General features: G+C 38.2%; 1 protein-coding gene and 1 long non-coding RNA gene across 2 annotated transcripts in view; one reads left to right on the top strand and one right to left on the bottom strand.

The window, feature by feature from the left end:
- Window positions 1-1,777: 1,777 nt before the first annotated feature.
- Window positions 1,778-27,450, bottom strand: TMX4 (thioredoxin related transmembrane protein 4). Its single transcript, XM_031597838.2, has 8 exons — window positions 27,234-27,450; window positions 18,898-19,013; window positions 13,333-13,378; window positions 12,107-12,235; window positions 11,149-11,194; window positions 9,215-9,316; window positions 6,395-6,458; window positions 1,778-4,888 (listed from the first exon to the last, which is right to left on the bottom strand). Exons 1-8 carry the CDS (start codon window positions 27,404-27,406, stop codon window positions 4,596-4,598), a joined length of 969 nt encoding a protein of 322 aa, XP_031453698.1. The 5' UTR covers window positions 27,407-27,450; the 3' UTR covers window positions 1,778-4,595.
- LOC116231874 (uncharacterized) overlaps window positions 27,066-27,460 on the top strand; it is a 19,955-nt gene continuing 19,560 nt past the window's right edge. The window contains exon 1 of the long non-coding RNA XR_016463983.1: window positions 27,066-27,180. This is a non-coding gene — a long non-coding RNA (uncharacterized LOC116231874). The remainder of the gene's footprint in view (window positions 27,181-27,460) is intronic.

Here is a 27,460-nt window from a genome sequence, read left to right as displayed (position 1 = left end):
AGTAATTTTCAGAACTTGACTGGATTTTCGCTTTTCCACCTGTTCATTTTCAAAGGGACAATTTCAAACTCTCACATAATGAGACAGGAGCAGCTAATTAAGTAGTAGAAAATAAAACAAACTAAGCCTTTGTTTGATACCATTCCCCTTAGAATTTACATCAAGAAATTGATACAGTGGCACATCACCCAACCTGTGCAGTAATTCCACTCCATGCTGAAAGGCAGTTCAGGAAACTCAATGTTTTGAGAATGAACTTGAGTTCATACTGGATCCTGTAGTTGTTCACACTGTCCACATATACTGACACGATGGTTCCTGGCTCACAAAACACCACTTCTGCCTCCAGCATGCCTGGCCTCGAGGCCTATTTCTTCAGCAATGGCTGCTCCCTGTGAGCTCTGAAAAGAGGAAACATTTAGACTTGTGAGCTTCTTCACCACGTTAGCAGGGAGACATCCTCCACGTTCTAGAGAGAACCAGCACATTGTTTGATGGTTAGAAGACTGGATTACTCAAGAGGGGCAAAACAAACATGACACAGAGGTGACATTCACCAATTGTTCAAAGCTACACTGTTTTGCTCAGCAACCTCCATTTACCCAGCTAAGTTTCGTACTTACACAAGTTCACTGCTCAGCTCACAGTTACTACCATGAAAAGATCAATCCAGGTGCTTTTCCAAACTGTTAATGGAAAGGTCTGTTTTCTCAAGAGTTTGAGGAGTCTTCATAAGCAAGCTACAAGCTTTTATTTATACTGATCTGCTGACTAAAAATAAGTTGTTAATCAAGTAAGCCATCTATACAGTGAAAAAAACTGAAAACTGCAATAGGATCATAAATACAAATTTATATGAAATTTCAGTAAAAATATCCATAGAATAAATCTGCAAAACTTTAATATAAAAAAGAAGATTCTGTATAACATTTCAATGCAGAAAGCCCACAGAGCAAGTGTTGCCCAGAATGAGTGCAGCATATACAGTATTCCAAGACTTGTACACACATTTCACACAAATCTCAAGGACAGCAGTTGTTAAAGGCTGCCTTTCTAGCCTCTTTAAAAAGTAACCCATTGGATTTTTTGAGTGACTTGACGTCAAGCATTCATATTCAGATCCACCAAGGACTGTTTTTTTAAAGTGGCACACATACCACATTTGAAATTTACAATGGTTTTCAAAACTCTTCAGTCATGTTTTACATATAGCTCTAGTTTACAAGCCTCACACTTAAGCTTTATCTTTAATCAAAACACTATGAACGGTGTTCACAGCAGCTTCTCCAAGGACATCTTGTCTATGTTGAGATTGCAGGAACTTCCATTAAAAAAAAAAACATCAATCTTAGCAGAGGACAGATGACAGAACACTCATCTTGCACAAGATGTTCACACTGACTTTAAAGGAAACATAATGATCAAATACTACTTTAATATCTAATAAGTACTATATTTGTATGGTTCAATTAAAATGTGTCTTAGTGGAAAGCAGCTGACACTGGAACATACATTGACACTGCACTCTTACTGCATACAGAGTGGCTACATTTAGGCTTAACAGAAAGACCTTTACAGAGCATGCTACTTCTTAGTTGTTTGCCAGACACAATATTACAACTCAGCATCTGCAATACCATGCTACAATATTTTCCTGCAAACGTTAAACCAAGTTGGAGATTAGACTTTAGAAAAGCAAGTGCTGGGCAACCATTTAGACACAACTTGTCTCTGGAACAAGACACTGCTATACATGTCAAATACAGTCAAACCCAAGTTAGCATACTTCCTATTTTATTCATAAAAAACACAGGACCGATGGCATGCAGGTTATGTTCTTTGAGAAGCTTAGAATCTTCCTACTAGTGACTTCCAGATTCACAAGAAAGATCTGTGAAGAGATGTACTGCTGTCACTTGCTGCCTGCTTACTTAATCCCTTCACATCAGTGATCCTGAAGTTTGGTTCATTATGATGGAAAATATGAACTTCATTTTAAATAATCCAAACATAACAGAGATATGCAAAAACAAGAACTGTAAATAAAGACTCCAGACAATCATCAAACAATAGCTTCTGATCTTTCTCACATCATCTCAGAAACCCTGCATCTGCTAGGACAAAGTGCTGCTTCTGTGGGGTTTTTGTTTGTTCTTAAAAAGAAATTCAAGGACACCATATTGAATACAACACTTGTGAGAACATCTTAGTCATATAAACATTCAAAAAGCCCAAATACCTAATCCTGAGCACACACAAAACATAACATCATTTAATACTTTTTTAATACTTCACATTCTCAGTGTGTAAGACAAAGCCACTGGGAGGAATAAGGATGTTCTGAATTTTTCAAAGTTTGGAGCATCTTTAAGCAGCCAGAGAGGAATTCAGATGACTGGCTCTACATTATTAAAAAAGTAGAAGGAAACTGAATAAAGTGTAATACTTACGCATTCTTTCTGACACATTACAAATATCACAATGCTCTACACAGCTCAAAATATTCTCTTCGGCGCACAAAGGCATCGCTGTCCTCAACCTATGCTGGATACAGTTCTTCCATATTCCCCAGTGTGCAGTAGTTTTGGGCCCATGATTGAAAGGATATATCAATTCTTATCTTACACAAGTCCATGTAACACCGGTCCCTACTCGTCTCATGAAATATGCTCAAGTCTGATCTTCATTTTAGATAATGAAAAAGGCAAATATGTCCTAGAAACTACAGAACTGTGCTCTGTGCTCTTATATGCACAGTTTTTCCCTCTACAGTAGCCACAAAAGCTTTAAGTTTTGCAAATACATGTTTAGTTTGAGCTTTTTATAAAAAAAATTAAATACATCTCAACTGATATGGAGTCCTGCTGCCTGTGAGATTCTACAGCTTCTTAATTACACGGAAGAATACACAGATAACACAAACCAACTGTTCTCATTATAGTGCAACTGTATTGCCTCCACATATGTGAAAGCTCATTTACCTATCTCTACTATTGTAGAATGAGATTTAACCTCAACTCAGCTCACTCCATGAAAAATCATATTTAATAGATGCAGAGTAATTTTATCTGTTACAGCTGTATAAAGAAAAATTTAAACTTTCTACTATATGGTTCCAAGACACAATATGCAATTGTTAAGCTCAGCTTTCTTTGTAAAATTGAGTAAATATGCTCTCTATGAGCATTAAAAATCAAATTTCAAGACAAATTGGCCCTAATAATATCAGTCTCAAAGGAAACTAGTATTTTGCACTTGCAATTTCTCTTCTAGTAAGAGAAATAATTTCATCTGATTACTCTTTATTCTAGATGAAATTCATGCACATTAGTAAGTTTTATGCAATATAAAAAAGTTAATCTTAAGATACATCTTATGCACATGTGATCATACATCAAATTAGGAACATTCACGATCTCACTGTAAATATTCTTTACCTAAAAAGCCATTAACCAAGTCAACCAAAGGAGGAAAATACACAATCATTAATGACTTAGTTCGCGTACCTAATCATACCTAATGCTGTCTACATAGCAAGGCATTTTTACTTTATATAGTTTGATACATATTTACCTTGATGAAAGTAGCAAAACCAAAAGCTTCTCCTAGCTTTTCACCACTGCCCCTCCCTTTTCCTAATGTGCTGAATCTAGTAACAAAGTAGAAAAGTGACAAAGGTGAACCCCTCAAATAATACTACTACAGAAGTTTGAGCTCTGCCAAAACCATTCTGGGTTGGAAACAGCAGAACTGCACTGCAGGTGTCATGCCTTGATTGGGAGGAAATACACAACTCAATGGCTGCCAAATGAGTACTTCTTGCTACAATCTCCAAAGAAAAGAGTCATGCTTTGGCAGAAATTTTCCCTGACCAAAATAATTTCTTTTAAAACTCTTAATTATAAAGATATTTTTAGCATAGAGCTGTCATTCTTCATGGGCCTATAGCTTTTGATTACTCAAACTTCTTGGGTCAAAATAAACCAAAACAGCTGACAAGCCTAAGCTATGCAGCAAGCCTCTGAATTACCACAGCCTGAAAAAATTGAGGCTACAAAAACCAGGGCACAAAGCAAAGCACACTGCATGATATAATTCCAACACAAACATTAAGAAAGATAGAAAGGTGCTTCAGTTGAAAGCAATAAAAATAAATCCGCATACAATGTCTTTAAACAGAAAACTAGTAAGGTACCTTCTTCCACTGCTCTATCGCTGATCTGGTGCTTGTGTGGCTTTTGGAAAAAATTAACATTCAGACAGAAAAGTCACAAGCCTGCCACACTACTTAAGAATTCAAGTCTTTGCCTTATTTAGGTCAGTGCTGAGACTCATCACACCCCCTCTTCCCTTAAAAGTCTTCAAAAACGTCATAACGTTCACTTTGATTGTCATGGCTGAAGTTATATAATACACAGCATTTATGCTTATAAAACAAACTCAGTGAGTAATTACTAGTTTAAAAGAAAAAGAAAAGCCTGCTGAAAGAGCAGAGGTTTTCCGTAAACACAAGTGATAAATCAAGTGTAAGCTTCAGCTTCAGACCCAGAGTCTGATACTTCTTTGGTCCAAGTGTATAAAATACGCCCCAGAAACTACAGTCCATGATCAGCCACCTGACTTCGACGCTGTCTTACTGAGCTTTCAGTCTCTGAATCAGCTAAAGGCTGCTCATTCAAGTCTTCCATTTCTTCTTCTTCACCTGATTCTTTTCCAAGTGCCAAGTCCTCTTCAGAGTCATCAACACTTGAATTTGGTGCATCTTCTTCTGAGAGGTCTTTTACCTCCGCAGCCTCTTCCACATCATCTGCAGAAAGCTCTGTGGCCTCCTCTGGTTCTTCTAACACTGCATTCTCTGCATTCTCCACATTCTCCTTTGTAATTACTTCTAAACAAAAGAGTTCCATACAAAGTTAGACTGATATTCAGAACAATGTCTTTTAAAGGTACACCATTACATATGTAAAATACATCAGGTACATTACAATATACTACAACGCCAAAACATTCATGAACTTCGCTGAAAACTTTTGCATAGTACTAATTTTTCCCTTATTTTTCAATTCTTTCAAATAAATCTTCTGTCGTCTTTCTCTTCCATTATCATTTGTTTTACTTGCATATCAGGCAGAGAGCTTTCAAATGGTTCCACCAAGTTACAAAATAAAGACAGGACAGGTTGCTTGGCTCCTTGAAGAGATATCATTACTAAACAGATCAGTGAGAAAGTGATACTGGTCAGCTCTGTCAGGTAACACTGCTGCTGGGTCAGTAAGCCAACTGGATAGCAGACTGCAGCAGTACACTTTTTCTATCAATGCAGTGATTCTGAAAAGAGTAATTTTGCATATTTAAGGATTCTAAATTTGTCTCAAGTCTTACTGGCAAGTGTCACAGATGCATCATCTTACACAGCAAACACAGATGTACATAGTTACAAAATAAACTTTTAATTACAGTTCAGTTTTGACATCATTTGATAGCACAACTGTGCCACAAGGAGTTCTAGAACTTCACAGACATATGATCTTTACAACAGGCTCTGTTTCGTGTGCAAGCATTTGCCTCCCACTCCCTATGGAGCAGAATGCTGGTCTGAAGCCCTCTCAATGGGCATCAGCAAGATGTACCCTTTCTTTTCATTTGAAGTAGATGCAACACCCCACACCACATATTATTTCCTTTAAGATTAGTGAGTAACATTAACATTTCAGAGGGAAATCTAGTTTTATACGTGGTGAGGGAAGGGTTAAAAAAAGACATCTAATCACCAGGAGGGTACATTTCCTCATATAGCTCATACAGGGACTCTCAAAGACTCAATACTGCAACAAAGCCTGATCTATGGCTAATGATAAATTGCAGTGCAAGTTCCTCAACTGTCAGTTTATTTCCTGCAGTATCTGGGATTACTTGATTCTGTTTCCTTCTTTGCCCTTCTTTCCACAATACAGATAGAGAATTGTATAGATCCAGAATGTTCCTAAGGCAACAGAGAGTATAAAATAGGACATGGAAGTATCCTACCAAAGCAAATCACTTTTACATTTAAGCAATAGATCTAGCAAAGATGTAGCTACACAAAATAAACAAAACCCAGTATATTTATATAAGAAATAATAATTTTGAAAGCCTTTAGCCACTTGCCAGTTGTGTAAGAAATAAATACTGCTGGTTTTTAGTGGTGTTGGATTTTTTTTGTTGTTGTTTGCTTAGCTTTCCTCTAAGTAAATGCTTTTATTAATATTTCAGACATACAAATTCTTGTCACTGGGTGATTAAAGTGCATACTTGGATTTACTGGCTGAAATTTAAGTGCTTGACAACACACTGCCCTCCTTCCTACAAGCACACATTTAAAACTACAGCATCCCACCCACTTAGGAGTTCTTACCAGATGTTTCATCTCTGTAATGTGACTTTGATGGACAAAGGCAGTCTGAAATCAAAACCAGCATCTGGGTGGAGAAAAAAAGCCTTGGTTAACAAACATGCATTTCATTCCAGCAGCCCCTACACTATTTTATTTGTACCTGATGTAAAAATATAATTGGCAAGCTGGTGATGAGAAGAAATAGTGTGACCTGGGAGACATCATTACTCATCTTCCATCACCTTATTACTGCAATGATTCTGGATTCATTTCTTTTTTCTACTTCAGAGACTTTCAATATACTTTCAGTTCAGACTATCTTCACTGGCAGGAGCTCTTAAAAAGGGAACTTGACAAAAAAGATTAGTGTGCTATAATTTGAATAGCAAAATATTCTTAACAGCATGTAATTTCAGTACTCAGATGAGTGCTTTTCCATAACTCGAAATGTGCAAAAACCTGCTGAACAGCAAGATGTTGCTCAGAGAACAAGTGATAAATGCTGGGTCTTACCACTATCACAGAAATGATAATTCACTCATCAAGTCTGGATTTTTTCGTTACGCTAAAAAATGTCAATTGAATTTGACAGGATCTCAAGAACAACTTCAGAAAGAATACACAGTGCATATCCATCCCTACCTGGATCTACACTGAGTGCTTTAACACTTAGTTTATACAGTAAATGTTAACTGCTTTCTAGCTTTGGCTTTTAAAATGGAAAGTAACATTACTGTCTCATTCAACTTCAAGCTCAAACTGCGAGAATATCAACAGATTTCCCTTCTGAAAGTGTCACAGGAAACAAAGAAATGCAGTGGTCAGAAAGTCCTAGACAAATAATATGTCTAAATATTTTTTCTAGTCATCTTCATAGCTATGGCAAGGAAATGCCTATTACTGCTCATCCTTTTAGATAAAATAAAATCTAGAAAGTTGTATTAATTGGCTCAAGGCAAGAGCTGCCTGGAGGAGATTAATTAAAAGTCTGGGGGAAAAAAAATATAAGCTCTGTATACGAACAAACATTCTGTTTTCCATTTCATAGTTTCTGCCTCCTACCTCCCTGAATTTATTCAGAATTGAAATGCTTAGCACCTTCAGAAGAGATGCTCAGAACCAGTTAAGGATTTTTATTGTATTTCGTACTCCAGAAATCTTCTTGGCCAAGATTTTTTATTCTTTGGCACGTTATGCAGTTCTGACCCACCGCCTCCCCAGTATACAAAAAGTACTTTAATCTTTCACATTCAATTCTGTCTTATGGTTTTGTCTCTTTGTTAGATCAGCCTACAGTAGAAAATAAACAATCAAAACACTAAGGAAGATCTTTCTCTCACTGCCATACATTAAGAATAGCACAAAGGAAATAAAAGAAACAAATGATACAGAGTTAGAACTACATTTCAATCACAAAAGATGTTAGAAGAGGCTGCAATATTAAGTTTGCACTTTTTTCAACTTTTTTCAGTTTGGGAGTTTGTTCGCTTTATGTTATGGCATGGGGTTTTCTTTCGTGGAGTGGAGGCTTTTCTTGTGTTTTCGTTTGGGTTTTAGGTAAATGGAAAAACAATTAAAAAAAATTCAACAGAGCCATTTGCTTCTAGTTACCTTGATTTGTGTTCATTTTTTGATAAATTAAAATCTAGAAAGATGGAGCTGTTATAACTGTGGAATTAAAAAACATAAAAGTACTGCATATATTAAAAAAGTGTTTTTGCCTAAACATATGCATGCTGCATTGAAATAACAATTGATAAATGTTCATTACACCACTTCTCTTTATTTCTTCAGAATTTGGGCTGAAGGGCAGAGATCCAAGTGTCCAAAACAACTGCAAGGATTAGCAATTTAGCAGCTAGTTAAGAACTGTTAGGCTCATCACCCGTCTAACAGGCTCGGCAGTTGCAGGGTCTGCACCAAACCACCGATTTGTACAAAATTCTTGTTCCTATCTATATCTCCTTTTCCAGTTCACTTCCTCATTTAATGTTGAGATTAGAGAGTTACAGTGTTCAAGTATTACAAAAGAAAGTCATTTCAAATACATAGATAAAGCAACTTAGAGTGTTTTCCCCACTAACGGAACCCCCAGGGTTCAGGATACACTGAACTTTAACATAAAGCTTTCTTTAAATAACCTTCCCGATGTTTCGAAGATTCATATATCAATGCATTCATTCTGGCCAATTAGATGTTAGATTTTTCAATTACTGATGAAAACTTAAAGCAAAAGATCACAGAAGAGAAGGAAGTCTGTTTACTAAAGAGTGATCTGTAACTACATCAGTGTTCTGAAAACAGAGTAAGTCAATTAAAACCCCCTAAATCTTGAAAGCCTTTCAGATTTTTGTCCTTTCATTTTGAGTAACAGTACAGCAGCATACTTGCATTTGCTAACTCCCACAAATAGACTCCCATTTCAGCTAATAAAAAAATCCCTCTATAAAAGCCCGTTTTAAGGAGTTGGAGTCTTTACATCATCATTCTGACCACACACGTGCAATCCTGAAGTCTTTAACATGAAAGAACAATGTAAGTCACTGGTTCGGTGTATGGACTAAGCAAATATAAACTGAAACATAAGTTTCATAAATAGGCCAAATTATTGGAGTGAACAGCCCTACTCTTTACCAGAAGTAGGCAACAAACCTAGCAGGGTAATCTGCAGTACTGAACACTTCAGGATTTTAATTGTATACCAATTAAAAAGCAATTTAGGACCAGGTACTGCATTATAACTTATTAGCAAAGTTTTTGGTCCCGTTGCCCTTCCCCATCCCCCCCTCCAAATTACTACAAAGATTTCTACATAACTAAGAAAGCAATACACTTCCTTACCAAACCGAGGATCAGGCCAATCAGTAAGGTAGCCAAGATGAAGATGGCATAAGAAATCCAAACATGAATTCCAAGAGTGTCGGTGAGGTAGCTATGAATTTGCTGGAAATGAGAAAGTTCTTATTAACTTCATACTAAACTCCACATGCAATTTATTCTGCTGAAACCATTACATAAATCAGCATCTAATTAAGACCCTACACACCAAACTCTTTTCACACAAACGCCATTCTTTAAAAAAAAAAAAAGTCTGACAGTTAAGCATATGATTAAATCTTCCTTTTGTTTTACTGAATTGTTCATGTTAATTTTACTGCAGATAGGCACACAGAATCTTACTACAGGTAGATGTAGGAGATATACTCAGAGCATAGAGTAATGTATTATAGCATTCTTGCATTCTTTATTTTCTGGAAGTATTTCAGTGAGATTAACAAGTCAGGTGTACCTATGGCATAAACCTGTACACGTGACTGTCAGAGAACACCAATGAAGGCATTTCAAACAAAGGTACTTTAGAATTTAAACATTTCAAAACCAAAAAAGCAACGATGTCAGATTCACAGCAGGTATTATCTTATATCCGCTTCCAAAGCCCATCGCCAAGCAAAAGACTCCGTACAAAGCTTTATCCTCGTAATTACACCTGGGAAGCAGAGTGGTGGACACTGTTGCACAAGATCAAAACACACTTAATCTTGGGAATTGATTCACTAAATAAAATAGAACAATTTCTCTCTTACTCAAACTCTCTTGCTCTTAAAAATATTCTACAGATACCAAGCAAGTAGTTTCTTTTTTTTTTGTTTGTTTGTTTTTTTTAAGAGAAAAATCAGACTGCAACATCAAGATTTCTTTGAAATTGAACTGTTATTCAAACTTACACATTCATCTGCTTGGACTAAGCACCACATCAAATGGAACAGTCCAATAGGAAGTCAATTATAACATCACATCTCTTCTAAGAGTACATCCATTAGAAAACAAACCACAAACATTTACAGAAACTTCAATATTCCAAAGTCCAAGATTCATCTCTTTCCTCTCCTTAACATAAGAGCATCCAACATTTACTAAAGCATATGCACGGACAGCACAGCAAAATGGGTAAGGAAATTGATAGTTGAAATATCCATCCAGGTATAAAGCGGAGAAAGTTCCTTCTCAGAATATTTAATCTTTCAGGAAGGAAACTAGACAAGGACAACATTACACATAAGAGAAAAAACAGAAGACTATAAAAAGTTATTGTTACTCAATGAAAGAAAGAATTAGAAGATAGCTTGCCCAGGAAACCTAATTGAAAGTTTTATTTGATCCTGAGATAAATGCTTACTGGAAGTGTTGCAAACTCTATGCAAACTCCTTACTACACTTATTTTTTGTACCAGATATTACAATAGCAAGACTTTTGCTACAGATAGTCTTTCAATCTCAGCTACACTTGATGACTGTGAGAAAGAGCATGCTTCCTAGCCAAAATTGGAAAGATCCGAAAATCTTCAGTATTTGCATACTGCAGGGAAAAACACCTTCCAAATGAAGCACCTCAAAATAAGTTTTATAAGTTCAAAACATACTCCAGTGTAAATTAAGTGTTTTACTCTTGATCATTTTTCTACTGTCCAAGTTTTTTTTTTTTTTAAATGTGATTTCTTGTTGGTAGTTTGAAATACAGATGCAGAGTGAATATTTTCAGTATTTATGATAACCTTTATCACCAAACTGCCACTCTTTGGCACAGAGCCTGTTGGCACTGCAAAACTTCTAGCACAAAGATACTACACATCCACTATATTTTAAGCATAAGGAAAATTCAAGTCTCATAAAATGATACAAGAAGCATTCAACTACATTTTGACTTTTAAACAGAATATTATTTTAAGCATGTAGGTGGTAGGTGGTATGGAATATATTACCATGTAGTTACTTACCCTGATGCACCCAGAGAGTTGAAATAGTCCAGCCATACCATGCATCCTAAAATACAATGAAAAGGAAAGAAAAGGTTCTAGGACAAATAAGAGTTAAGATATACAAAAAACTGCCCAGAAGCCAGAAAAAATATTCTTCCTATGGAAGAATTATACTTCTGATAACTGTCAGAAGGAAATGACTGCAGATTATGTTTTCCCTATATTATTATTCCTTTAAGCTGGCTCAGTACAAAGCACTGAAACAATGATTTGAGATAGCATTCAAATTTAATCACAAGAAAGTTCCCACAGTTCAGATTTGAGCATCTTTTCCCCACCTCACAGCAGCATGCAGCTCTATAGCTCCTTACCCTATTACTAAATACTCTATACCCACTGGATTTTTCATTTGAGTTTATACATAATAGTTTTAGTCAAAACAAAATGCAGGGCAGTCATACCTTTGTTTCATCTTTTACAACATGCAAGCCATTTATGCAATTTCAAAGGCAATCAAATACCCCAGAAATAACAAATACTATGTAAGCATTATGCTGTCTCCTACTCTAAAGAAAGACACAAGACTTCTTTTCAAATAAATAAGAAAAGTTTACAGCTAAATGCTTCTGCCACAAGCAGCCGGAAATCAAGTAATCATTTGTATAAACATGCATTTGATTTCAGTACTTAGGAGATAGAACTGGCACTTACGTAATGCTCAGTGGCTGTACTTTTTTCCTCCTTTAATACATTTTCAGAGATGATACAAACAAACCTCAGCAGGCATGAACAAAATCAAACGCACAAAAAAAACTTCTTTTGAAGGTGAGAAACTGCAAAAGGAGGCTGTTGATACAGACTGCTTCTGCAAAGCCTACACATCTACGGAATAAAGGCTTTTTGTCTTTCAGCTGTCAACATAGCACTCTTAATGAACACTGAGCTATAACATTTGTTAATAAAAACAAAGTATTACACTATAGAAGATGGAGACTTCCATCCTGCTACAGGCTCCACAGCTTCCCATTTTTTCTCTAGAACATAACTTTGAAGATCTTCCAATGTCCGTGAGCCACGATATCTGCGAAATACTCCATCATTTGCACTGAAAATCATAAATACAAATTAACAAACATCACTTTAACTCTATGGTAAAAATACATTCCTACGTTCTCCCCCCCCCCCCCAAAAAAAAAAAAACAAAATCTACATACAGCAATTTGACTTGTCCAGGAAGCTGAACGCTTACATATTTTCAGTGTTTCAAAACTTACCTGATAGATAGTTGCAGTTTTTCCACCAGAATTAGTTTCTCCTGTTTATTAAAATTGCTATCATATTCACTCTAAAGTGAATACAAAACATATGAAGAAACAAACCAATTTTTACACACTTAGCAGAATTCAAAAATCTATCTATATATACATACAAAGATATGTACATGTATGGCTCAGTATCATGACTTAAAGGGCTCTCTATTTATAAGATGTGATCCTTTACTGAACAGACACAAAAAATAGCTTTTGTGATTTCTTTCCAAAGTATTGGTTGCAATGGAATTTACTAAAACCACATAAGTTAAAGAAATGCCCCGATGAGGGCTCTGTTAATGTAATTAATGCTATAAGCAACAACTGAACTGAAACTGAAAGACAATACTCCTTCACTGACATCTATATTTCAGCACTATCGTGTAAAACAAGAGGCCAGAGGGACAAAACTGCAATGTACTGGCATCAAGTCATCAGATTAAGAATTTAGTAGTAACAGAAGCAGCACTACACAATTAATAAAAAGTTTCTGTACTATTTTACATGAGGCCTGGGTTGTCAATTATTAAAATGAGAAACTGAAGTGATGCACTTCTTTAAGGTCAAGTGTTTCTGCTTACAGATAATCAGGTTTCTAGATGTCAATAAATGACAACTGGCATCAGTTCTTATAAGTTATTAAACAATGTTTTCCGACTGAAAAAGCATCACTTAGGTACAAAATTGTTTGCAGGAAAAACCTTCCACTGTAAGTTAAAAATACATATTTGATGTTCTGTAAATGCACTGAGATAATGAGAAATGTTTTTTAAAAAACTCAAAAAAATTATGTAATCCAGTCAGCCATTACATCTTCCACACCACTGTACAAACGGGACAGAAAAGAGACCATGCACTGAAAGAGACAATTTTTTTTTAGTATGATACTTACTGGTAAATTGTAGGAAGTGTTGTGATAAAGAAACGACCACTCAATCCTACAAATGAAGAGAAAAAACAAACACTTATGTAAAACTGAAAATTTCCCCCCATTCTGACTTACCTATAAACACCTACAGATCTGTATTTGTACACTAGAAAGCTGACTGCATAGCTTTTACCACTGCTTTCTAAAAATAAGTTTACAGTTTAATCTTCAGAACTGCTACAAACTAACAGGTAGAAAATACTGTTGCCAAATCAAGTAAAATATTTACCTCAAAGAATGTTTGCTACAAGATTTCTCTTCATGAAATTCACTCACGACTATTTGCACACAGTTTCTGACCAGACAGACCAGCAATGCAACCTTCCAATCAAAGGGAAACAGAGCCACAAAAAAAATGCACCTCTATTTCAGGATCCCAAGTGCATATGGCTGTGTACAGCCTCATCCAGATGACCACTAGAAAGTTGAGCCAGTAATGACTGTAACAATGACAACAGTGCCTTTCTAACTCTAGCCCGGATTTTATTTCATCCTCCAATTGATCTTAAATGATTTAGAGCTGCACATTTAAGACTGCCTGTACTTAAGTCATTAAATAAAGTAATCTCATTTGCTTGTTTGTTTCTTTGAAACAATCCTCGTATGCTGCACAAGCTACTTGTTCTGGTATCTGTAGGAAGACAATTTATCTCACAAACACAACTGTAGCAAGACAATATTTTGGATATTTCTAGGTTCTTATCCTTCCTTCCCATACATTATTCCTATATAGGTAAACATAAGCGCTAAGTTATCATACTGATAATAAAGCTTGGGATGTCTCAATATTCTGTTCTGTAAAATATTACATATTTGGCCATAAGAGTAAATTTTTGTATCATCTAGAAGGGTGGCTCACATCAGCATTTTGGGCAAATGTAAGAGATGATGGAAACAGACAAAGAGAAGTTGAAGCAGGGATCCATAAGGCTGGCTAGAAGCAATACCCACACTGAAAGCAGGTGTTGCACTAATTTACAAGTTAACAGTCACAACATAACAACTTAGAGGACAAATTCTCCAAAATGATCAAAATGATTCTCTGAATCACCAAAAATCAGCTGTGAGGGAAAAAATGTTTGAAGTTTTCTGACCTTGTGTTCAGTAATGCTACAGAGTAATAGGTGCAAGTGCACCCAGCATCACTGCAGTGTTTGGTACACCAATGGAGATCTCACAGTCTATTGACTCGTTGCAAGAGTCAGCTGTGAAACAGAAAGCCTGGTAAGCAAGCTGTCTGTAATGCTCAACTAAGGACAGTTATTAAGTGAAGATACCACTCTCTCCCTGCTTTCAAGACTGACAAGTGTGGGAGCTACTTGACACTACCACTGCCTGACAATTAGGAAAGTCTGCAAGATGGAGGAAGAACTTTCCTCAAAAATTGTAATATTCAAGACTACCAACTTACAGACTGCAAAGCAAGAAATGAGATATACTGATGCCATCTATTTTGGAAAAAAAAAACAAAAAACAGACTTCAGTGGTTATCAATCCATAGGTAAACAGTTTAACTTTTTTTAGTAAGGGCTGAACACCTTCAGCCATTCATACAAAGTTACATTGTAAGGGAGACAGGACTTATGTAACTTTTCTTTTTGCAAAGTTCTAACTATCTTCCAAGGAATTAATTAGCTTTCCACACCAGGAAGTTGGTAATGGAAAGGTATTTCAGCAAGAGTATCTGCCTATAGAAACAAAGGGGAACCAGACTGAACTAATTCAGGTATTTCTACATTTCAGCACTAATTATTCTTTAACTGTAAACCCCTCTATAGAACAACAACAACAAGAAGACTTTTAAACCAAACCAAGCACAAGCTTCTTTAGTGTTCCAAGATAGAAAGCATCTTCATCTCAATTTTTCACCATTCATCTTTTATTGCTGTGGGGGGCAAAGGATGGTGGGAAATCTTATAAAACAGTTTCAAGTCATGGCAGCAGAAGGAAAGATAAAGTAAACAAAAATGCAAGCGTAACAAGAGAATTAATCAAGCAGAAAGCAGAGCAGCATAAGAAAAACCGAAGTGGAAAGCCATGAAGACCTTAACAAGCTTAAGAGCAGAGAAAATTAAGGGAATACTGAAAAACTCTGATATTCTAATGAGGACTAGCCAGGCAAACAAAATGAAATAGCTAGCTTAAATCCCTCTTATCTGTAACCCATCCCTGAGCAAGTACCAATGGTCTTACAATGAGCAATGAAGAAAATAAACCAAAATCTGTCGCCAAAACGTACTGAAGCATCCTAAAACTTCACTTGGAAGATTTTTTTGCATATTTAATACACCTCCTTAAAGTCAGCTACAGCAAGTTAAGAACACACTGCAAATTGTTTTGGCACAGGCCTAATACAAACTTTAACTGGCTAATAGTTTTAACGGGAAGTAAACTTAAGTATGTGTTTATAAATCTAAAACCAACATATATGCCACTACATTGTCAGCAGAAAAATAAGAACAAGAAAAAAAACCCAACAGCTTTAGTATTCGCCACTCCCAAAAAAATACAGAAGATACAGAAGCTGAAAAATCTGAAAAATACCACTGCTTTCAACAAGCAAGTATTCCAAGAAGATTAGGTATGGAATGGTAGTGTTTGATCCGCCCCTCTGATTATTATCCTTTATTGATAGCTCCAGCCAGCAGTGATGAGGTCACTGACAGAAGCCTGAGGACTATAAAAAATGATTTTACAGGACTACTAGCCTGACTTCAGTGCCAGGAAATGTTATAGTGCAGACTGTCTTGAGGGACATCACATGGCACATGTAGGACAACTGGGGGATCAGGCCTAGCCAGCATGGGTTCAAGAAGGGCAGGTCCTGCTTGACCAACTTCTATGATCTAGTGACCCATCTGGTGGATGAGGGAAAGGCTGTTGATGTAGTCTATCTAGACTTCAGCCAAGCCTTTGACACTGTCTCCCATAGCATTCTCCTGCAGAAGCTAGCAGCCTGTAGCTTGGATAGGTACACTCTTGGCTGGATTAGGAATTGGCCAAAAGGCTGGGCCCAGAGAGTGATAGTGAAGATAAATCCAGCTGTCACAAGTGGCGTTCCCCAGGGGTCAGTGCTGGGGACTGTCTTCTTCAATATCTTTATTGACGACCTGGATGAGTGCATTGGGTGCACCCTCAGCAAGTTTACTGATGACACCAAGTTAGCTGGAAGTGTCAATTTGGGTGCCCAACAGAGGGATCTGAACAGACTGGACAACTGGGCTGTAGCCAGTAGAATGAGGCTCAACATGACCAAATGCCAGATCCAGCACTTTGACCACAACAACCCCAGGCAATGCTAAAGGCTCGGGGCAGAGTGGCTGGAAGACTGTGTAGAGGAAATGGACCTGGGGGTATTGGTCAATGTTCAGCTGAATGTGAGCCAGCAGTGTGCCCGGGTGGCCAAGAAGACCAATGGCATCCTGGCTTGCATCAGGAACCGGGAAGTGATTGTCCCCCTGGACTCAGCTCTGGTGAGGCCACACCTCAAGTACTGTGTCCAGTTTGGGGCCCCCCGCTGCAAGAAAGACATGGAGGCCCTGGAGCAGGCGCAAAAAAAAGGCAACAAAGCTGGTGAGGGGTCTGGAGCACAGGCCTTATGAGGAGTGGCTGAAGGAGCTGGGATTGTTCAGTCTGGAGAAGAGGAGGCTCAGGGGAGACCTTATTGCTCTCTATAACTACCTGAAGGGAGGTTGTAGTGAGCTGGTGATAGAACTAGAGGGAATGGCTTCAAGCTGCGCCAGGCGAGATTTAGGCTGGACGTTAGGAAATAGTATTTTTCTGAAAGAGTGGTCAGGCGCTGGAATGGGCTGCCTAAAGAGGTGGTGGAGTCACTGACCCTGGAGGTGTTCAAGGAACGTTTAGATTGTGTTGAGGGACATGGTTTAGTGAGAACTATTGGTGATGTGTGGATGGTTGGACTGCATGATCTTGCAAGTCTTTTCCAACCTTGGTGATTCTGTGATACAGAAAATCCAATAAATTTTGTTTTAAGAGGAGTGGTGATAAATGCTGAGATTGAGAACTTAAAGGCACTACAAATACAGAGAATTCTGAAATGCAGAAGCATCTCCATTTTTTGTTCTTAAAATACCAAGTGTTTCCATAAAAGTGACAAGGAAGGACTAAGTACTTTGAGATCGGTGTGTCAAGTGACTGAAACATGTTGTAAATCCATTAAGCATTGCTTCTTCCTGTAGCAACTGTAATTAAGCACTATGAATGGTTACTTTACCCTACAGAGTTCTGAAGTGCTATTTTACGCAAATCTACAGACACCTAGTGTTTTTTCCCTTATTTTACATATTTCCAACTACTTTCTCTGGCCAAGTGAAAAATAGGAGATAGGGCACTTAAGCACAAGAACTGAAAGAAAGACTGAAGCACAAGTCTATAGTAAAAATACCTCAGTTACTTCAGAGAGATTCCAAAGGAACTTGCATACCTCCAAAACTACATCAACACAAAAAGGTCAAGTCTGTAATAAATTTTTGTTTTCCAATTTGAGTATCTACAGCCTTCATACTCTCTGCTGAATGGGATATCGCAGGTATATTATGCACATGCTGGCATGAATGCATCATTTTGGCCAATTCTTTAACTCACAGAAATCAAACACCTTCAGAGAACAAGACTCTGAGCACTATTAGAAATTCAAATATTTGAAAAACTCCTAGTTAAAAGTCACACCTAAGACCTTCAGTACTTTGCATCACTCAAAAGTCAGACAAATTCAGATCCAAAGAAAACTTCAAACACACAGTCCCTCCAGTTCACAACATAAGCATTCTAATTCTTTACTGGGATGACTAATGTCTTCAAATTCCAAATATTTTATTGTCAAAGTCTCATTTTGGGAGTGCATTTCTAAGTTGATCACAGTGAAAAGTCATAATCAAGACTGAAATCCCCAAACTTGAATAACACCTAAGCAAAGAACCTCTAATTGGGAGACAATTAGAAGATGGGATTATAATGGATCCTCACTTACAGTCTTAACTCCAGAGTAAGCAGTGCTTTCTTCATGTGAAGAAGCAGAAATAGGCTATAAATTTTATTTATGTAAAAATTGCTTGTGTTCAAACTCACCTTTATTGAACTGTTATTAATTTTTATACACAATATAGGCAAGCCTAACACCAAGAGGTCAGCGTGTAGGAACACCGTTTACACAAACATATTCAAAACTTTGAAAAGAATCACCAAAGCAGAAATAAGTAAGATAATATTTATGCTTCTGTGGACTGGTAGGAAATTATTTTTGTAAGTATTCGCATACATGCATCAAAACAGGAAAAAACAAGGCTGCACTTTAAAAGCACTAATACAATTAAACAAGACAAACAGCATCATAATGCAAATCACTAAAAGCTTATTAAAGCCAGCTCGCACTGTGGTAGTGGTACTACGCTCTGAAACACAGAAATTGGAGGCGACAGAACTGTTAACCCAGGTACTCTAAATAAAGCACATTCAGATACTGATACTTCATTGCTTTTACTAAAAAAAAAAATTGTCTACATACTATACCTGGCTCTTGAGTGACATCCACCTTTCCCACAGTGATATCCAGCCGCTCACTTTCTTTTGCAAAACTCTCCCATATCAGTTCAATCTGTTGACAAGCTGGACACCAAGGAGCATAGCTAAAGAAGGCAGGGGAAAAAAAGGTTAAAATATTTTAATCTCTTCATACATATGCATTCAAATTGATTTACCATACAGAGAAAATACAAACAGATCAATCACAAGAAAAAAATGCAGTTTTTCATAATCAAGTCTATTGAATAAGATAATCAAGTGGTTTTGCATCAAACTACACTCTTCTTAATGTTATTAAAACAAATAATATTTCTCAAACTTGTGGAAATTTATATCTAAAACCATCACCAGACATTATTTATTCAATTTACATAGAAAAAGAAACCTATTTTCATGGCAGCTATCTGAATTATTAAAACCAGGCTACCCTCTGAAATGGTACCATTCAATTTAGCATTTTGTATTGATTTCCCACACCTCTGTACTTCTAGAAATTACATTTGCTTCAGCCTGCTACTCAATACATCAGAGCATGCCCTTTTCAATAGCGCTCTTTAGAGATTTAAAGAAAGTTCACATTAAATGTCTACTGTTTACACTGTTTTGTTTTTCCTTAGGATTAATTTCAGCAAGATAAGAACACATTTTAAGAGTTGAGTTTTCTACACTATTAGAGCATTAAAACCATTGAAACCAATCAAATCATATCAAGACTGATATCAATATGGAGATAGAATGGCTGATTTGAAAGTCTAAGTCAGAAAACATCTATGTTTTGATTGACAAAGCCTGTGTCAAGCTTCCACAGCTTGCAATGCTTGGTTATACATTCATATTAAGCATACATACATGCTATGCCTAGTTTTTCCGTGAGCTACAGCTCACAGAATGGGGGCCAGAATGTATACATTTCTAATATTTTAAAAGGTAAGGAATCAAAATTAGTTTGCCTAGAGACACTATCTGTCACAGTACTCAATACACACAACCACATTTCTCATTCACTCTTAACTGAAAGAGGAAATCACTTCATGGGCCGAATCCAATATCTGTAATAGCCCACACATCCGCTGTACTTTGACTGGGGACCTCTACTAGGGACTGCCTTGCCCCTTTGGTCTGATTGCCAGTACTGCTGTCCAGCTCAGACAGAGGCACTTCTCGCTGCCTGGTGGTCTTCTAACCAGGAATGCTTATTGTCTCAAGCCAAAAATGTTTCAGGGTTTTTTCATCTATGTGAAACAATTTCTCATGGAAGAGATAGAATCAAGCTTCCTGAATAATTAGTAGGTTTCAAAACCACTACAAAAAAAAAAATTGTTTTGGAAATGAAATCTTGTAATTTTGATGTTAAAAAGACACTAGTTAAAATCAAAAGTTTCTATTACAGTAAAATACAATGTGCATTTTTAAGTATTAAAGCTAATATTGTGGTTTTTGTGAAACAGCATTTTTTGAGTACATCTGAAAAAAGTACATAAATCTAATTGTGCCAAGAAACAACAGCTTGTCAATAGTGTTTAAAAGGATGCTGGAAAAAAATCTCAACACACAAAGCTGCTGCCCTGTGGAGAGCTTTTATTAATAGTTTGACAGATACCATACTTTAAAAACAGATTACATTTTATTACAATAGTTTGAGTGACAGGTAAGAAACCACATGTCAGACAACGCTACCGATGCTGCTCTAAAATTAAAGACAGAAGTTTGAATGTTTTCTAAATCCAGCTTCTCTGGATGAGTCAAATTCATATATTAATCTTCAGCCTGCTTAAGGTGTACTTGAAATACATACTTTTGTATATGTCTATATATATAAATATATAGACATACACACACAGTACATTTATATACAGCAGTAGGAAAGCAGATCCATACATGCGCTAAGTAGTCTTTATTACAGTCCATCAATTCATACAACCCAAGAACAGGTCATTTACAAAAGCAGATGCAACCTGAACCTCTTCAGTTACACTCCACAAACAGACAAGGAAACCATTAGCACTTCTGTACAAGCAGTGTTTGGGCTGCTGCTCCTCTAGCTCTCCCTCCTGCACTACTGGGTACATTTAACTCTTAACATGTTGTTTGCACTGTGTCCTGTGGTCACACCAGTGTTCCAAGAAAATAGCACTCAGGTCTTCTCAACTTAAATTGAAGCCTATGGAATTATAGCCAAGACCTGGACACTTGGTTGACAAAAGAAAGTTTCCCATAGGTTGTTGCATATTGAAAAGTAATTTAAAAGAAATCTGATTGAAAACACCTCATATCTATAAATTACACATTACCAAATTTGTTATCACAAGCATGTACATACCCATGATACCTCATCTGTGGCTTTACTTGGCCTCTTACACAGCAAAGAGCTTTACTGATTAAATATCCTCATCCATCATCTCACTGCTGTAAATAAGGCAAATGCCTATCTAATGGTCTGAGCCATTGCAACACCAATAGATAGAAGTTGACTAAAGCCACTGTTTCAAAGAAGCCAGGTGTCTTCCCACCCCAATCACTTACAGGATTAGAATTTTTCTACAGAGAGCATAAGAAAGTCTGGAACCAGAATATTAAGCTCTTTAAGTCAAGACAAGTAGAGATGGAAATAGTCTTTGATCTACAGCTAGATTTGCTCATGCTTACAGTGATTTGTGCATTACACAGGCACATAAAAACAAGTCTTGGCTTTCAAACATCAGCAACTGCACTGATGGCTGCAATAAAATAAAACTTGAGGTAAAATCTGCTTGAATAAGCATGCCAGTCAGTTGTATCACTAGAGGCAATTAGAAAACACAGAAGGATCTGACCTAGATTTTCTGATACACAGTGTAGCAGGCCACAGCACTGGTAATTTCCGCTCTTAACTGCTTGGCTAGGGAATTGACCAATTCACTCATCTTCAGACAAATGTAAGTTACTCAATACTGCGTGTTTAATGCCATTATTAGTTACTATGGACACTGAACAGATGCAACACTGAATACTGTTCTTCACTTAGCTGTGTTGGCAGTTTCAGGAAGTTGCAGGAATCTATGAACAAAGGTAAAACTGCTTACAGCAATGGGCGGAGAATTTCAAGAGGAAAAACAGCAAAGATAGAAATCTCCTTCTAGCTTCTCTCCAAACACACAAGTTATCTGTTTCTTCTATGCAAGGCATCGTTTAACACAAACCAAGCTACCTGCCTGATTTCAGATCAGAAGTACTATAAAAATTAGGTTCAATTGATGAGACAGTTCCTCATAGCAGTACCAGCAACAATAGAAAAGATATTCTTTTATTTTGCCAGTTTTCTCACTTGCATAACAAAAATTCTGAACACTGAAACAAGCTAATATTTAGAAAAAGCAGAGATTTTGTAACATTGAAACAAGAATTTAATAAGTGCTCAGCCATCCACAACAGTCAAAAATCATACAACTGACAATTCAGATGTCCAGTAAGAAAATACTGTAAAACAATAAAACACAGTTGAAAGCAGAGGTCCAAGCCTCTCCCAAACCTTCAATTGGTGAGTAAAGCAGATGGCTAATTAGTCCCGTGGCTAAATGAGTCCCAAGATTTCATTTAAAATAACTTAAGCATAGATCATTTAGATCTGTTTTTAAGCTAAGGGGTAATACGAAGTAAAACTGCTATACTTGAGATGGCTCCCTCCTTTGAACCAGGTTTCTACAGCCTTCACACATGAAAATCCTGTCACGAAATGCTGCAGCCTAAGACATCCTTCCTCAGTAGGGTCTAACAGAAAAAAAAAGAACAAGTGAGGAAGGAAGGTACTCAATTATGCCATAAGTCAAGCAGTCATTATTTCCTCAAGAGACTAAAGGGAACACACTAGCTGCAAGTGAGCAAGAGGAAAAAACTGTAGGAATTGCAGACTGCCAAGAACCAGTGTGAGCTGGGAAAGAGGGCAAGCAGCACAACTACTGTTCTTCTCAGTGACACACATTTTTCCCCTTCAAATACACACAGAAACATGCCAAAGGTTTCTATACTCATTAAACAACACATAGGCTAGCTATTCCTCCTTCACATCTTTGATTTGTTTTTTTTTTTTTTTATATTCTGTGCACTCGCCCCACCTCCATTATTTCCAACTAACTGTTAATATATGGTATTCCGTTTTTATCATTGACAACTCTAATTGAAATCATTGCATTGTTCCTCTTCCTATCTGCAGCAAGGCCTACTAAGCAGTACGCAGTACAGTGAATTTCCTATCCTCACAGAGTTTCAAAACAGATGCTTCACAACAGTTAAGTACGTCTGCAAATTGCTAAAACCCTAGCAAACATGCTTGCAGCATTCATTACAACATTTGAGAGGAACCAAATATCTCAAATTCTTTCTATAAACCAATTTCTGCAGACAAACAGCATTTTTTAAAGGTATTGCTGTGCTAGGTTTGAACTTGAATAAGAGCTCATAAAAGCTTAAGAGATTATTTTAGTGCCACAAGCAGGATATCTAGACTATTTCACGCAGCCCAAACCAAGGGCTAAGCAGAAGCTAGGCATTGCTGCTAACTGACCAGAATGGCAATGCACTAAGATGCTGTTCCGTGGACTCCTTTTCAGAGCTAGAGTTCAACCTTACTAGCTCCCATTTTGCTGCATTTCCACAGCAACCTGACACACACATCTTTTCCAGTAATATCCAAAACAAGGGGAAAAGCAACTGCTCTCCATTGTAGACTAATACACTCTAAGGCAATGAAATCAGGTTCTTTAGAAGAACATCTGAAGTGCCACTCACCACTCATTCTACATACTAATGAAGCGCACTTTAACCTTTCAAGAACAAGATGGGAAGCAAGGCCACACGTATTAGAATTATTCAGCTTCCTACTTTCAAGAACAAGAGAACTGTAAGAGTGCCATCTGCAATCCAAAAGAAAAAACAAATGTTCCATTCGCAAGGTTTTATTTTATTTTTCAAAAGGACAGAGCATTCATCTTGAAAACAGAATGCCAAACAACCCTTGAAAAATGGATGAAAAATCTTCAAGTATTTCAGCAAACTAAGTTCCATCATTCAGCACAGTTTTGCCCTTCTGACAATAGTAAAGCATCTGCTACCAAGGATATTTCGGATTCACATTTTATCAGTTTCTGCTCAGCCACTGTGTGGCAAAGACAACGCTCAGTTATTAAACAAGAATTCACAGATCATTTGGTTGCTTCCTCTCAACTCAGTCAGGAAGTCTGCAGAAGCTGCACAACCAGACAGAAGTATTGTATCTAGTTTTGGTTTTTGTTTGTTTATTTTTACTATTAGGACAAAGAGAAGTCTAGAAAGACAAAAGAGGAGACGATACTCTTACAAGTGACAAAGTTCCCCAATCTTACTGAGTTCTGAATTTAAGTTAATTGTTGAACAATTTATTGAATTCTAAAGTTTTTACAGAGTCTTTTGAGCCGTTTAAAAGCATTAAACCATGTAAATGGCAACACATTCAGCTAGACTTACAGCATACTCCTTTGGAAGTGTCACTTCTATAGGACAACTTCACCTACTAAGCAGTATAAAAATACTTTAACTATAAATGATAAGGAAATAACAGGCCTATGCTGTATGCTATATAAGCTAGATTTGAAAACATGATTATTGCTTACTTATTACTACTATGGTTATTACTATCCCTCCTTCCCCTCCTCCTCCCCCCAAAAAGCTTTGGCAAGAATTAAAACTGACAATTGTAATACCCATTTTCAGGATCACATAGCACCATTACTTCACTGAAAGTTTCACTGAAGGGAACCAAAACATTTTACATCCTGTGTGGGAACTGAAGTAGAGATTTTCTTGGTGGCAAATGCATGAAGTGCTGTAGGATCAACAGGAATTACTTTATAATCAGAGGCATAAAGACCACTAACATTTATCTGCTTCAAGAGGAAGTTAAATTGAGATCAATCAAGTGTGGAATGAGCTATGCTCACAAATGCAAAATGCACCAGCCTGTAACACACTCAAGGACAGAGACCAGGAATTAGTACCTTATCTCCCCAACAGGCACAATAATAAAGACAAAAAGCTCCTCACACTAGCCAAACATTATCATGCAGCTGCAAACTAGAAATAATGAAGCTTTTTACAACGGTTTATTCCAGCATCATACTTTCAGCACTTCAGCAAAGGTCTGCATGCTGTGATAGTAACAGAAAACAAGAAGTGACTGTAAAAGACATCACAACACAAAGTTATCCAGAACATTATCATCAAAATGCAGCAGTGCTTCTAGGGCCTGCAATTTTATCAGCTACAAATAACTGATTATTTATAAGTAGTCAGTCAAGTACACACACTTCAGCTAGGAGGGATGAAGGATGAAGAATCCTATTACTCCTACGAATCCTCCATACAAGTTATTTCTGGCTTAAGTCTCTCCATTCGTACAACAAGGAACCAATAAAAATAGCGGCAGCACATGGTAGTTAGCCTACACTACTTTCCTAAATGGAAAAAAAACAACTTTTCTTCCCTGACAGCTTTCGCATTAAAAAAAAGTCTTAGAAAGAAGCAGCAGGTTCTCTGATCGAATGCAGTTCGATGAACAGTGCTGCAGCCTTGCCAACAGACCCACGCAGCGCAGAAGTGCATCAGCGAAGTGCAGGACTCCTGTCTACACCACCAGCTCTAAGCTACATAAAAATCAGCATAAGGCAAATCTGCCGATATGAGAACAGCTGTAAGAATCATAAGAAACTAATTCTGAATCTCAAACTATTGTTTAGACACAACCAAGAATCTCAAACTTCATTCAGAAACAGAAGCATTAAGTTAGCATCCTCGTGAGCTGCAAAGATTCCTTCTCAGAAGTAGAAGCATTAGAAGTGTGCCACAGAAAGTAGCATGGAGGACCAAGTTTCTTTCCCACATGAAGTCCACAGTCCACAAAAAACACCCTAAAGGTAATTTAGCCAATGGAGCAGTGTTTCAAGTGAGGTAAAGACACACAAGCAATTTGAACTGTTCATCATCCCAACCACTTCTGATTTCAATCAGTTCCTGTCTTCTTCCTTGCACGCACCAGTAGTAACTCAAACGCTTTCTCAGAAATACAAGAAAGCGCTGAGTCACCTTAAGTAGTCTATTTCCTCCCTAGGATTCACTGAGCTGTGTATTAATAGGCAAGTTCATAGAACTTCCACCTAGGGCCTGAACGTCAGAACAAGATAAATAAATGTTGGATCAAAAAACAAAAATAAGATGACTCAGAACCAAACCAGCAAACCCCTGTCCCCTGCTGCCACAGTGGGTATCCCTGGGCCTCTGATCAGGCATTTCAGAATCACCTTGCATCCATTCATTGATAACATGAGGACTCCAGTGAAATCCAGAGCACCACAGCCTACGCAGAAGTGATAGTCCCCCTCCCTCTAAGAAGATCAAGATAATTCAAATTCAATATTGAAGAAGAATAAAGCTTTGAGCAGCTAGGGAAGCATTTATGAAGGAGCACAAGTTCAGATGTTGGTGAGCCATATCCTCTTTCACTACTTAGTCTATTCAAAGCTATAAAAACACCTCCACAAAGGAGTAAATAGTACACACACCACAAAAAAGCCCCGCTTCATATCTGCACAGAACATAGCTACCATGCACGTACACAGCTTAAACCGTTCCTCCCTTTTCTCCCTTCTAAATGAAACAGGCGAGCTCCCCTCCAAGCACGAGACACCATGTGCTCTTCAGCAAGTTTTACACCACCAGGGAAGTCACGACACCACTGAAGTTATCCAGCAGCACTCAAAGCCCTGCCCACAACCAGCAAGCCTCTCCAGCTGTCAAAAAGATAAAGCATCAGCAGCACTGAAAAATTAATGAAGCATAATGCACAACCCTTAAAGAGCAAGAACGCGATGGCCGCGGCACGCCGCGTTATTTACGTAACACCACTCGTGCTAAGCGCTGCCTGCCCAACTCAGCCCTCCTAGCTCACATGAATCTCAGCGAAGGCCCGCCCCGCGCGAGCAGCACAACGTGCGCTGCCTAACGTCGCACCTGTGCGGAACACAAACCCGGAGGAAAGCCCCCTTCCCCAGCCCCCAAAGCCCGGCGCACAGCGCGCCCAGCAGCTCGAGGCCGCCAAGGGGACTTCGCAGAGGGCACGGCAGGAGCGGGGCAGGAGGAGCCCCCAGGCCCAGTCCCGGGCCGCGGCAGCCCGCGGGCGGGCAGAGGCCTCCCAGGCTCCGCTCCGCGCCGGGCCGGGCAGCACAGAACCGAGCTGAGGCCGGACCCTGCGGCCGCCCCGAAGGGGTGAGCCCCCTCACAGCACCCCACCCCCAGGCGGGCGAGCGGCCGTTACTCACAACTCCACCATCCACTGGCCCTGCAGCACCAGGCTCCAGTTGGAGCCGCTCAGCACCTGCACGCGGCTCCGCGGCTCGCCGGGGCTGCCCGCGGGCGACGAGGAGAAGCCCGAGACGGCGAGAGGGCCGAGCACGGCCGCCAAAAGCAGGGCCGCGCCACCGCTGGCCGCCATGTTGCCCCCGCCCGGCCCAGGAAGTGAGGGCGGTGGCGGCCCCCGCCCAACTGC

Source organism: Phasianus colchicus, chromosome 2 (genome assembly GCF_987193195.1).
Source record: "Phasianus colchicus chromosome 2, bPhaCol1.hap1.1, whole genome shotgun sequence".
Taxonomy (NCBI): Eukaryota; Metazoa; Chordata; class Aves; order Galliformes; family Phasianidae; genus Phasianus; species Phasianus colchicus.
Note: the sequence above shows the minus strand (reverse complement) of the source record. Positions and strands in the feature narration are given on the sequence as shown.